Source organism: Parasteatoda tepidariorum, chromosome 3, assembly GCF_982258835.1.
Source record: "Parasteatoda tepidariorum strain Cologne lab strain chromosome 3, Ptep-v5.0, whole genome shotgun sequence".
NCBI lineage: Eukaryota > Metazoa > Arthropoda > Arachnida > Araneae > Theridiidae > Parasteatoda > Parasteatoda tepidariorum.
This window is the reverse complement of record NC_141757.1, coordinates 330,544-344,804: the sequence shown is the minus strand read 5'-3', so window position 1 is coordinate 344,804 and position 14,261 is coordinate 330,544. Positions and strand designations below refer to the sequence as shown.

The window sequence follows — 14,261 nt, the reverse complement described above, 5'->3', positions numbered from 1 at the left end:
CCGGTTTTTTAATTAACATTTCACTTTTTTTTTTATTAATAAAATGCTGTTTTTTATTTTTTTTTACTTATAATTTCCCACCCCCTTTTTTTCATATGTCCATAATTTTTCTTTGTTTTATTCTTCATTTTGAACTTATCTAATGAGTGCTGTCTGTTTACTTGCAGCTTAAGCGCAATAAATGATACTTATTGTTTTTCTTAACTTTCTTAGTGTTTTCTTGTATTTATATATATATATATATATATATATATATATATATATATATATATATATATATATATATATATATATATATATATATATATATATATATATATATATATATAGGGACTCTAACCCATGATCCATCTACGACATCGTATTCGGAAACTTATGAAAATAGTTCAATTTGAATACATGAAAATTTTAAAATGATTCTATGAGTTAATTAATTTGTTTTTGTTCCTTTTTATTGAAAGCTCTAAAATGATAAGGGATTCTCCACAATTTTCATTTTACATCGTAAACAAAATTTAATAACAAATAATAATATCCTATAATGATGGTTTGGTTAACAAAATATGAAGGTAATAGGAAGGAAAATATGTTTCCATTTCAAAAAGCATAGTTACTAGTACGTAGTTACTCTAAACTCATAGTTTCATAGTTACTAGTTACTCTAAGCATAGTTCAATAGGGGATGGTCTTATATAATGCTGATGTCATTTTTAATATATCTTGTGTCATAATACAAAACAAAATTCGTATATACGGTTCTTGGCCAAATTATTAGACATACTGTAAGATTTCTATGTAAAATCTTAATTATCAGGTACGGCTTTATCGCTAATTGCACGAGTTTATAGGCAATACTCTTATATTTAAACATACATGCAATGGATTTTTATTCGGGAGATTTTTTAAAAACTTCCCATTTGTATTTATGTTTAACGTATTGCATTACAATGTTAACCCATTGATAAACGAAAGTAAACAAGTGCAAACAGCCGCGTAAAAACAACAAAGCTGTGTATAGTGTATCAGCTGATAATTAAGAATTTACATGGAATCTTATAGTGAGTCTCATAATTTGTCCAGGGACTGTAGTATGAAATGTGCTAAATGAAAGCGCAAATTTAAAGAAGTGTGTTATCTGTACATTTAAGCCCTATTGACTCATTCAGGTTTCATTTCAGTTCATATTCAAGATCTTCTCACTCGAAGATGTCTTCATTTCAAAAAGTGCATTTCAAAGTTAAAGTTCATCTCAGTGGTTCAAAACAAAATGCCTTGAACCATTAACATTGAAACAAGATGACCGCGGTATCCATTGCACCGTCACACTTGGATAGAGTGCTGTTGTCGGTGGGTGCACCCGGAAAGTATCACCTTCTGGTAGCTTTTCTCCTCAGTTGCATGCAGTTGCCGGTATCATTTAGCGACCACCTTCTGACATTCTACATGGCCACGCCGAGACACAGATGTAGAGCGGAATCGAATTTGACTCTGGGAGATTACGATTTAAGGCCGATTATCACTGTGGCTGGCAAGCAACAGTATTCTGCGTGTGAGTTGTATGCCGATCCACTCGACCACTCGAAAGGTACCAAGACTTGTGACGATGGTTGGGAATTCCTCATGCCAAAAGGAGAATCGACCGTTGTCACAGAGGTAAGTTGTTTTTAAAAATATTTATGGCTATGTCTTCTAAACCGCAGTGCCAGCAAAGAAACCGTGGGTGGACGTCAAACTAATTTACAGTAAAGCTCTCAACTTAGAGAGCTGGTTGTTGGACCAACAAAGCGGAAGAGAATCAAATGATGTGAATAAAATTGTTGTAGTAGTTCACTTACGCCACACCAGAACAGGGGCCACGAAATTCTGGTGTTGGTAGGGCACTGGGCTCATGTCCAAGAGCTCGTGAGTTCGATCTCGGCCGGCTGAAAACTCACCGTGTAGTAAATGGTGACTGATGCACATTCATTCTGTCGAGTCGCAAAGTCCTCCATGTTTCCATATCAAATCAATACAACTGGGGGTACTGATCCAGGAGTATCCTTGTCTCCTGGATTGGATTCAAAATGACAAGGCTACGGAGTTGAACATTAGTAGTCGTAAACCCAAACATTGGGTCTGCTGTTCAGCGACACGAATGCACTAGAGCTGCACAATGGGCTATTGGAGACCATCTGGGAAACGTCCCTGAGGATGATCCGAAGACATGCTATCACCATTTTGATCCTAAGCAGAGGGGATGGCACCCCCGCTTCGGTAACGAGGCGATCCTCACACAAAGTCGAGAGCCGCTCACCCTCGGTCCCTACGCAGACTGATCCAAGTGGTCCCATTGACCAGTAGTCAGTGATGCTTGACTTGGGTGATCTGCTGGGAACAGTGTCTTAACGAGACAAATAAAGTTGTACTCAATGAAACTCTTCAGAATTTAAATGTTTATTTATTTTCATCAGAGAATCGTTTTGTCCTGATTTCATAAATTGGATATCTACTCGCGTAAAACATTTTTCAAGCAGTTTCATCCACCTTAACTTCCTTTCTAACAACTACATTTTACGTACGGAAAAGGTACATTTTACTACTAGAAGAACCACGTTATTTAATTGCCCTTTATGTGACTAAATCCATACACTGGTGCTAAGAGAATTTGCAGATCGAACAACTGGACTGATTTTAGTGGAATTTGATATTCGCATACACTATAAAACAATTATAATTCACACGCATGATCGTTCGTCGGAAGATAAGGAGTCGGAAGGTTGATAAACTGCCTCATTTCAAGTATGAAATCACGCTGCAAGGCCTGTAAGAGGGGATTACTCCATTTTTGTTTCATCCGCTGTTTCACACCTTCCCACTCTAACGAGTGTTACACATGCGTGTGTATTACAATTGTTGAATGTAGTGTGCAGGTACACACATCAAATTTTATTAAAATCAATGCTGTAGTTCGATAAGTTCTCCTCATTTCTTACAACAGTGTAATATTTACGTCGTCTCGTAGCACTATTCTTCCATAGATCTCCCTTATGAATTATAATTTCAAAACAAGCAAATGTACAATGTTCCGCATTGAATTTGATATCATCATTAGACTCATTCTAGATCCAAATTGTAGAAAGTTTACTAAAAATAGTTTCTAATTTGTAAAGGCGTGGAAGCAATTCTTGTATGAGCCATACTGTTAGAATTTTTATTCTAAAATTACGGTAAAATAGCCGACAGCAGTCTGTCAATCCGATGAACGGTAAAGAATATTTTTTACCTTTGTGATTTTGAAACCGTTTACAACTAGTATGGCCATAAAACCACGAATACAAAAACCAGACATTTTTTTAAAAAACCATTTACAACTAGCATGGTTTTAAACTGTAAAACAGAAATTTAAAAACTGAAGCTTTTCATTAGGGAAAAGGGCAGGACAATAGAAACTTTTCATGTGCTGAAAGTTGTCAACGCTGGGACATATTTGCCCTCTCGGCTACAACATGACCGCAATTGCAAGCATAAGTTGATTCCAGATGGGTCCGCGATTTCTTAAATCGAATAAAAGATTAGATCAGAGTTGTTGCGTAGACTGCTATGGAACTGGTATTAAAACTTATGCCTTCTTTGGCTCAATATTTTTTTATATAAAACAACAGAGGCTGACACGATGTTAAAATTAATAGAAAAGTATGAAGAGCAAATAATACGTCGGTAATATTCTTAATAGCTGGAGAAATCTTGTAAATTTTTGCTTTTATTTACTAGAGAACGTCTTACGTAAAAAAAAAATGAACGCATTAATTTTGCGACGATGTGTTTGATTATATATATTAAAACTTGTTGAGATATAGTTGTATGTTCGTATCGGTGAAGCCGTTGAATGATAGGCAGAGATATTCATTAAATTGGTGACATTCAGCAGTCAGTTTTATTTGAAAATTTCGAAATTAGTAAGTTAATTATAAAACAAGTAATACAAAGAAAAATGTAAGTTCAATTCCTACCTAGGTCAATGAAGAAAAATTTCATTTTAGTTACTTTTTATTAAATAATTTAAAACATTTTCACCCCTATAAAACTCAAATGAATGAATTCATATTTGAAAAAACTGCCATATGAAACTGAAATGAAGTAAATTTATTGAATGACTTAAACTTAATGAATTTGAACAAGATATAGGAATATGTATAGGGAGAGAGTGTGAACCAATAGTAGGAATTGAAGAAAAGGTTCGTGGTATCAGTATCAATTGGGTGACGTGGACCACACGTGCTACCACGTTCATTGAAATTATATGACACAGCGAATATAAAATAATGAAATATTTAAATGCTCGCAATAAACTATTTTTTGCTCAAATAGAGCTATAAGTTAGAAATGATCAGTGATGTTATTTCTAAAATATGTGAAAAAACTGAATCACTTATAGTAAAATTTAAAACAATGACTAACGCTTAATCCAGGGGTACCCAACCTTTTTGTACCTAAGAGCAAATACCAGAATATCGGTCGAATGGCGGGCACCTTTTATTTTTTCAAGATAAATTTATAGTTGGTAGACATGGGAAATAATATACACTGCATGTAATGCACAAAAAATTTAATTTAACACATGAATATAATTAGTATTAATATCCTTGAGTAAAATAAATTATTACGAATTGCTTGAAAAACATACAAAGTATAAGAGTTCATATGTTCAATTCATGAGTGGTCAGTTATATTTTGCTTTGTGCTTATATCGGTGGGAATGGAGATCCTTTTCCTGACGATTTCTATTTTGGTTAGGTTTATCATCCATATTGAGAAAGCAAATACAAATTACATAACATTTTACGGGAAAATTGAAAATGGAAGTATTTTATTGTTGGGCACAAGCAGCGGGCGCACCTAAACCGATCGAAGGGCGCCATGGTGCCCGCGGGCATAGGGTTGGGGACCCCTGGGCTTAATCCTTTCGAAAATTCCATTTCGAGTTTTTCGCGCATCCCTATTGAATGAATAGATTAATATTTGCAAAAACTGTATTAACATAAAAAAAAAAGTGTATTTAGACTTGAGTGAATGAATAAAAAGTATTTTATGAACGATTTGAAGAAGATATATAGGAAGAGTGTGAATTGAAAATATATGAGTCATTGGAACGAAACTGAATAAAGTGTATTTTCATGTAGTGGGAGCTGGTTTGCGAGTATGAATCTCTGTCGGTTCTCTTACCTTACATGAGAACTGTTGCCGGAATGATTGGAGCATTGGTGAGCGGAAGGCTAGCAGACAAGTACGGACGGAAGTATGTACTCCTTCTGTCTTTGCTCTTCCACACCAGTTTCGGAATATTTCTTCACTTCCTTCCACTTTACGGAGTGTTTAGTGCAGTCTTCACTATGCAAGCATTTCTCATATCGGTAAGTAACTCATTTTTAAGCCTTTCTTTTTAAATGCTCCCTTAAAATATCAGAAAAGATCTTCATTGCACGACCGACAATGGTCACTCACTCACCGACACGATAGCGATTATGTCCGACGAGGTAATCAAATGTCGGTTAAGCATATATATATATGTTTCTCTTCAAATCGTTTTATTTGTTGTTCTATCTCTCTCCTCTTTTAATATCATTATTTTATTCTTTCAATCAATTTTAATCACGTCATTCTGCGCTGTGAGCAAAATATTGAATGCCTGAGCTAAAGAATATTTAATGCTTAGCTAATGAAATTTATCTGGATCTTTTTGTAGCTTATGAAAAAGCACATCTCTTTCAACGTATCTTGCTTCATTTATTTGGTGCACTCAAAAACGTTTCTGCACTGCTCGCTTCTTTCTTCCTAAATGAAATAAGTATCGAAGTTTGAGGAGACGATTATCATCGGGCATATATAAGGTTTGCAGGAAGAAAAAAAATCGCGACATAATACAAACAGCAAGAGGCCATCTCCGCGCTCTAAATTGAGACAACCCTTAAGGCGCGCCAAACGCAAACGGTGAATTCTTTTTAAGTCACTTACTTCGCTTTATCATCTGATATTATACCTTTCTCTACTCTAGCTAATTAAATCTATTGCAGCAAAATGTCTCAAAAAGGACTAACTATTCACTCAAAAGAGAGAAATATCATCAAAGTAATGAAACATTTAATGTAAAAAAAAAAAATTCACATAGAGATTGTGAAATAAATGTTTTTATCATACGATCGCCAAATAGCAACCTTATTCAGTCCCAAAAATAGTGAAATAGTATCGTGGGATACCAAGCGCCAACTCTTGGTAAACGAACTATACTAATGTAATTGCCCAAAACAAAGATATTTATTAAATATATAAAAACATAAAATCAAAAAACCATTTAATTAACTTTCAAAAACTGCTTGATTGCAGAACTAGTAAAATTTTCTGATCTAAAAATAATTTTATTTCTGTATCGGTGGAATATACTCATTGCAGGGTGTGCAGTGTTCATCTTATTTATTGTTGCTGGAAAACTTACCGACCCAATGGCAGAGTATAGCGGCCTTCTCCGTCGCCATGTTTCACGCATCAGGAGATATAATCCTCTCAACACTCACCTGGCTCATCAGGCATTGGAGATACATTCAACTCGTCCTATCAGCACCCGGTGTCATCGTCATTGGATACTTCTGGTAAGCCCATTTTCTACTTCATCTTATAACCGTACAGCCGACCCAATTTTTGGATATACGACTGCTAATGGTCAACTCCATAACCTTGTCATTTTGAACCCAATCCAGAAGACGAGGGAACTCCTGGATCGAGTATTGGGAAAAAATTTTGCCTTTTTGCTTGGAGGATTTTCTGATGGAGAAAAACCACGAAAATCTCCCGCGGTTGACCTGACGGCAAGGGGAACTCTAACCCATGATTCGTCTATCACTGAGGATATTTTGCACTGTGGTCGGTGCAAGCCGGATGCGGGATTCTTATCGACCCGCTATTGCTGGGATTCGAACCCGGTTCGCCTCATTGGAAGACGAATGCTTTATCCCTTGAGCCACCAGGGCTCAATAGAAGAAGCTATTGTAGCCGGTCGTAAAATTTCTTTTGCTAAATCCATCGTTTAGTTAACGAATTAGATGAGTGTTTCTAATCATTGCCCGCTGTTTTTAATCACGCACTCCTATCTAATATTTCTTCAAAGTTTCATGCTGAACAACATATCCCGACTGATGACGAGAAAAGCTGTTTCATAACTTTTTACATTACTAATACTGAGAACGCTAAAATAAAATTTCAAAGTTTTATTTTATTTTATATTTGCAATATGCAGTTTATTATTCAAAAATACATAAAAATCTCTACTTTTCGGTAGTTTTCGTGAAAGCGAGAATTGCAAACATTGAATGGTGAAAAATCAAACTAATTTTTTTCTTCTGTTTGTGCATAAACAAGTAATCTAAAAAAGTAAAAAATAAATTCTATTCCTACTTTGGTGAACAAAGACATTTTTTTTTTATTTTAGTCACTTTTTATAATTTTGTCTCTCATCTAAAACTAAAATGAATGATTTGATAAAACTGTATTAACATCATCCCCTACAAGTTTAAAGAAATATATTTGAACTTGAGTGGATCACTAAAAAGTATTTTATTAGCGATTGAAAATTTGAACAAGATGTTAGGTGGAGTATGAACTAATAGTAGGAATTGAAAGAAAAAAAACTTATACGAGGGTTGTAAATTAAATAGTGGCAACTAAACTCACAGAAGGACGGGCATGCGTAAATAGGGTATGGGTGCGGTGAGGTGGGGCTGTTGTCGATGTGTAGAGTGCAAAAAAAAGTCGATTAGCTTAGAAGGGTAGTTGTTGCGTGGCGTTAAAGTGAGGAGTTTCGTTTCCATCGCTCTAAAGCATGTTTTCAAAAGGTGATCAGCGGTCGTGGCTTACAACAGAGGTTGCCCGTGGCAAAAATGCAGCAGAATGCTATCGAGGATTAGTGGAAGCCTTTGGAGCAAATGCTTTACCATATAGGACAGTAGCACGATGGATTCAAGCATCTCGTCTTTTTTCGTCATTAAGCCTTTTCACAACATGCTTTAGAGCGATGGAAACGAAACTCCTCACTTTAACGCCACGCAACCACTACCCTTCTAAGCAAATCGACTGTTTTTTGCACTCTACACACCGACAACAGCCCCACCTCACAGCTCCCATATCTAATTTGCGCATGCCCGTCCTTCTGTGAGTTTAGTTGCCACTATTTAATTTACAACCCTCGTAGATATCAGACAACTATAAGAGTAAAAATTTGTTGACGTGGACAGCGCGTGCTACCACATAATGTTCTATATTGGATGTATCAGACACAGCGAATATAAGATAATTAAATATTTAAATGTGTCCCCTAAATTGTTCATATAGAGCTATGAGTCAGAAATGATCCCTGATGTTATCTTTAAAATGGGTGAAAAACTGAATAGCCTGTAGTAAAATTTAAAACAATGACTTCACCCATCGGAATGTCGTTTTTCGGTCATCCCTAATTGAATGAATCAATTATTATATTGAAGGGACTGTATTAACATCAAGTCTCATCCACCACAAGATCTTGAAATAAAAAGTGAAAATTCTTAAAAATAACTTCAGGTATACCACCATCAAGTTATGTGTAGCTCAGCATTTAACGTATCAAATTTAGTGTATGAAAAGGCTGAAATAAGACAAGATAACTGCAAAGAATCGTCATGGAGAAAGAAGAAAAAAAACTTGCGCAACTTATGACCATTTTACAGTACTTTATTATGCAGTCAAACCCCGTTATAGAGAACATGGTTTATAGTGAACTCCCGGATAGAGTGAACGCAATGTTCGTTCCCGTGCCTCGCTATACACATCTATCTATCTATATTATATAAAACGCTAATACGTATGTATGTATCAATAAAACCGATGATATTTCTTTTCTCGCGCTGGCAACAGTTTTCTATTTTAATTGATAGGATTCGGAGCGCAAGAGCACGTAGTGAGCATCATATGGCTAATCTATATTCGCGATCGCAACGCTCGAGTACGCCGTCTAGCGGGAGCCTGTAAATATCGGACATTAATTTATCACGTTTTCATTTAGTTCCATCAAAGTCATTGACTGAATCAGACGCCATTTTTTAGCAGCAAATAAGAAACAAAATTTCCCTAAGGAAAAGGCCGAAGAACTTGAAAAAAATCTCCAGAATATTAGTAAATCTTTCAGGAACAGAACACGCCAAACATTTGAAGAAAAATTCCTCAATAATTTTTAATTTCTATTATCAACAAACTTGCAACTGATGACTTCCGATTTCGGATACTGTTACAGATGTGTGTATTAAGGTAAAATGCATTTTTTCTGTCTTCAATTCATTACGAATTAAAGTGAAGTCAACATTGCTTTCGTCATTCCAGTGAATAAATATGAATTCAGAACATACAGAATTGTAATAGTTATAGCATATTCTTCTTCGTTATAGAATAGTATATATTTCTGTATCCATATAATTCGGAAAACAACAATAAAAAATTATCCAAGTTACTTGAAATAGTGCCATTTGTGCTGATTCTTAATTAATTTAAATCGTTTTCTTGGTAAGTTTTTTTTTAATTTTGTAAGAATAAGTTCAACTAGAATTCAGCTATTCTGTTTTTAGCTACATATTCAAATTCATATCAATTATAAAATTTTGCTGTGTAGTATGTTATCTAAAAGTAATGAAGGTATAAACTATGTATCTATTATTTGAGAATAAAGTTTTCAAACAAGGAACTTATCATTTTGGAATTCTCCGGGAATCATAAATCAGGTAAGTGCAATGATTTTTACAATAAAAAATTTGCTTGTAAATATTTTTTTTTCATTTGATGATGGTTCTCTACAGAATGGTTTTTTACGTCTGATTAAGAACTATAAGAATAATAAAAAAAGAAACAATATGAAAGTTTTTATTTCAATGTTAATAATTCTTAAAATCGTTTTTTTTTATCCTAAGAATTCTTTATTTTCCGTTTTTTAGTTTATTATTTTTTGATAAAAATTGTTCTCAAAATACTTTTGAAAAATTAAATGGTATAACATTATGTGTTTATGTATACTTCTTGTATATTCCAATGTTTGAAATAATATGATTCAGAAAAGTATGGAATAAAAATTCGGTACTTACGACGTATTAACGCCACCGCCGCTACAGATTTGGCGGTTTTTAAGTGCCGCCAATCTACACTTAAAATTTTTGCGACAGTTCATAAAATAAAACACTTTATTTAAAATCAAAATAGTTAGTTGGATTTCGGTGGAAAATGAGCCGATATAGAGTTTAGCATAGATTCAAAACAATCATATCGCCATATGAACTCTGATGAATAGGATTCCAAATGAAATAACATTTCCAAAACGTACGTTTGCCAAGATAAAGTTTTATGTTGTGGGAATTGGTACATTTTCGTTTTTTCGGTAAAATATTTCCCTCCTGAAAAAATAAAATTGCATCTTGTTTTGTTTTTGGTAAATCCCAAAGACGAATATTCGTAGCACTAAAAATGGCGACAAAAAATAATTGTTTTTTTTTTTTTTTTGTTTTTGTTTCGTCAGCATTCTTTATTTTACGTTTCTTAGTTTCTAAATAATGATTTTTATTGAAACTTGAAATTTTTTGATAAAAATTGTTGTCAAAAAACGTTGTTTACAAAATTAAATTTCATAAAATTATGAGGCTTATGTATACTTTTTGTTCATTTTAATTTTTGAACTAATATGATTCTTAAAACTATAGAATGTAGTTTTAAGAAGGTAAGGTAGTTTTAAATGGGCCTTTCATGTTATATCATTAAATTTAGTAATACTATTTCTCGGGCATTAGGTTTTAACTCTTATAAGAATATACATATTTTTTTCTGTTAATGTACAAATATTTTTCCGATGTGTTTTGGATATTCCTTCTCTAATAAAAAGAGATACCATTTTGTTTTCGGTTGTACAAGAAAGAATATCAAGTATTTTTCTTTTTTAAATTTAATAAGCCACATTAAAGAAGGAACGTTGCAATGCTACGAGCTACATTAACGACGTCTCTAGAGTAACTGAATGACTGTTCATATGGAAATCGCAGGTAAGCGTCTCATACAACAACGCCCCCTATAGTTCGTTGCGATCGCGAATTATATAAAACGTTAATACGTTTTAATTGATAGGCTTCGGTGCGCAAGAGCACGTAGGGAGCATATCATATGTCTAATCGGGTGAATTCTCACCGAATTATCAAAACAATTATCACAAAATTATCTTCATCGAAGCCGATGCTTTACATCCGGCGTTCAGTACTATTTCATATTGTTTTACAACACATGGTTTTAGCCCTCTGGTGGGAAAGACTTTAAAACAAAACTTACAACAGTTACTTTTCTCAACAACTGAAATTTAGAACAGTGTGATTAAGAAAAATATGTGAACTGTTTGCAATTTCAAATTAATATTGAAACGCACCGGTGTAGAATTTTCTACAGTGAAAAGTTTTCGGAACTTCAGTATTCAAAAAAGTATACAAAAGCTAGACGTTAAGAACGTATCCAATGAGCGAGCAAAGCGAGCATCGGATTGCGAAGCAATCCGAAATGAACTGCGAAAGCAGTTCCGACGGTTGGCGAGCACCAGCGAGCAGGGGGCGAAGCCTCCTAGTATAATATTATTTTTTGAGGATATAGTGAACCAAAAGAATACCATTCTGTCTTCCACTGATTTATTTTCTTCATTTTTTGGTCCTTTTGAAATTTCTAAATAAAATACATGGACTGATTTTTAAAACAATCTATTGAGGAGTGGAATGTAGCCGTAATTCATTTTGTTTGCTTCTTCTATCTCAGTTTCCCATCCCTCAATAAAGGCTATATTTAAATTTTTTGTTAGCAAGACGAAGAGTCATAAAAAATAGAAATTACTACATATTGCTTAATTATTTTTGTTTTTCTTTTGATGGGTCATTCATTTAAATAATGTGTCATAAAAGGGAGCGCAAAAAGGAGTTAAAATTGTGAACTTCATAGTTATAGTGAACAGAAATTTCGGTCCCTCGAAGATTCACTATAGCGGGGGGTTAGTAATTGAGAAATGTAAATGTTGACGCATCTCTTGTTGTTGCAGGCTTTTACCTCGTTCGTTAGCGTGGCTTGTGGTGGAGAATCGTCATCAGTCTGCCCAACTTCAGTTGTCTCGATTCAATTCCAAAGGATCATTTGGACAGAGAATACAGCTATTGAAATCGTGTAAAGTGGCACGCTCCATGCCCGGTGGTTACGCAGCGAGGCATGGATTCGAAACCATCATCTGCTCCGCACGACTCCGTCTTCTTGCCTTCACACAATATTACATATGGTACGCATCACAAAACTCTTCTCTTTTTATTAAAAAGGTTAAAAGGTGAATATGTGTCACTCTCTGCAAGTTCCCACAAAAGAACATTTTGTTAAATGTTGTAGTATCGGATCGAAAATCTGACGAGTGGGGAATATTTTCAAAAAATACATTTAATGTTATTAGAACTAATATCTCTATTAGTTCTAATTTTCCAGATGCTTTATGGGTCATAATTATATTGGAAATGGAAAACACTCACCTTGAATTATCTTAATTTCAAATGGATTCCGAAAAAAATCAGGAGACGATTTAAAATATCTAAAGTTTTGAAATGTATGTTGGAATTTCAGTCAATATTTCTTCTAGCTTACTTTTTCTTAGGAAAAAAAAAAGAATAAATTATTGTTAGATCGTGTTAATCGTTCTGAAGTCAGTCGATTACGGACGCTACTGTTTATGTTCGTTCGCGCAGTTTTCGATGAGTCTTAACTTGGACGGAAATGAAATTTGTTTGCACTTAGTCTTTCATATTTGTTGATTGTAATTTAAAAGGCATTTTGAAACAATACGGAACTATAATAAGGGTAGACTATATTTGAGGGTGCCCCCCGATTCTCGCCAAGTTGTGATCGCGATTGATCGCCAAGCTGAGCGATGTTGAAACCCAATCGTGATTCTGATTGGTTTAGATTTTAGTGTTATTTTTAAATGTTCAACGGTATATGTAATTTCAGAGGTCCGTTTGTTCTACATTGGATACCAGCTGGTAAGGTTACTTTTGAATCTGGTCTATAAGATCGAAGGTATGTGGACAGTCATAAAAAGAGATTTAAGAAAAAAATGCTACAATTAGTTCGGTATTACAGACGCCATTTTCGATTCGTATTTCGTCGAATTTATGTGGCGTTTGAAGTACACAGATTCTATTCATGATAAATTTAGACAGTATCTAACTGCTATTAGAGAATTCTGTGCACCTAAATCTGAGGACATTCAAGCTTAATGAAGAAGTGAGTTGTTTTTTTCCTTTTCTTTCTGTGCTTACTCCATTAATTTTTGTTTCGATTCAAAATGCATTTTATTGGGTTTATTAAATTTGCTTATATTGGGTTCATTGCAATTTAATAAAGTTTCAGCCGATGTTTTGTTGAAATTTTCCAATGTTTTATCGAAATATGATTATGTTTCGGCCGCCATTCCTGTTGCCATGGTGTTCAGCACAAACAGGAATGGCGCCAAACATAAGTCGCCAATTTCGCTAAGGGGCACCCTCAAGTATATTTTTACCGATAATAATTTTTAAAAATATAATAGGGCAGAAATGAACATTTATCGAGAGCCACAAATAATCCTTCAAAGAGCCGCAGTTTGGCCACTCCTGATATGGGGCATCCAAATATGGATAATGTTAATTTATCATTGAAGAATGTTAAAAAATATTGCATAACAAGAGTTCCTTCAACTTTTTGGTGATATACCGGCTCTAAAACGAGTGTCTTTATGTGTCAATGTCTGATTGTAATTATTTACAGATAATTATTTTATAAATTACTTGTCATTGCGATTAGAAGTAATTATTATCTCTGATTCGTGATTACTTGTAATCTTGTCAATCATCAGGTAATCATGATTACAAGTAAACAAAATATCTGATTACACACAATCATGATTATAAGTAATCAAAATATTTAGTTACAGGTAATTATGATTACACGTAATCGTGATAACAAGCAATCAAACTATAAAATTACAATCTGAATTTCGAACATCAGATATATGTGCAATAGGGCAGACAATAAAAGTATGTACATAATATACAATGTACGTATGTGCATACAATGTATAGATACGCGAAAGCGTGTAGGTGCATACAATATAAATGCAAATTATAAATATGAATATGCAATCTATATTTTGTATGAATTTATGCACACACACAATACAT

At 34.1% G+C, this 14,261-nt stretch overlaps 1 protein-coding gene across 1 annotated transcript in view; it reads left to right on the top strand.

Annotated features, from left to right (window-relative positions):
* Positions 1–1,185: 1,185 nt before the first annotated feature.
* Positions 1,186–14,261, top strand: part of LOC107457415 (organic anion transporter 3) — a 33,897-nt gene continuing 20,821 nt past the window's right edge. The window contains exons 1-4 of the mRNA XM_016075574.4: positions 1,186–1,653; positions 5,160–5,390; positions 6,427–6,623; positions 12,104–12,334. Coding sequence (XP_015931060.1) covers positions 1,297–1,653; positions 5,160–5,390; positions 6,427–6,623; positions 12,104–12,334 — 1,016 coding nt within the window. The 5' untranslated portion in view covers positions 1,186–1,296. The remainder of the gene's footprint in view (positions 1,654–5,159; positions 5,391–6,426; positions 6,624–12,103; positions 12,335–14,261) is intronic.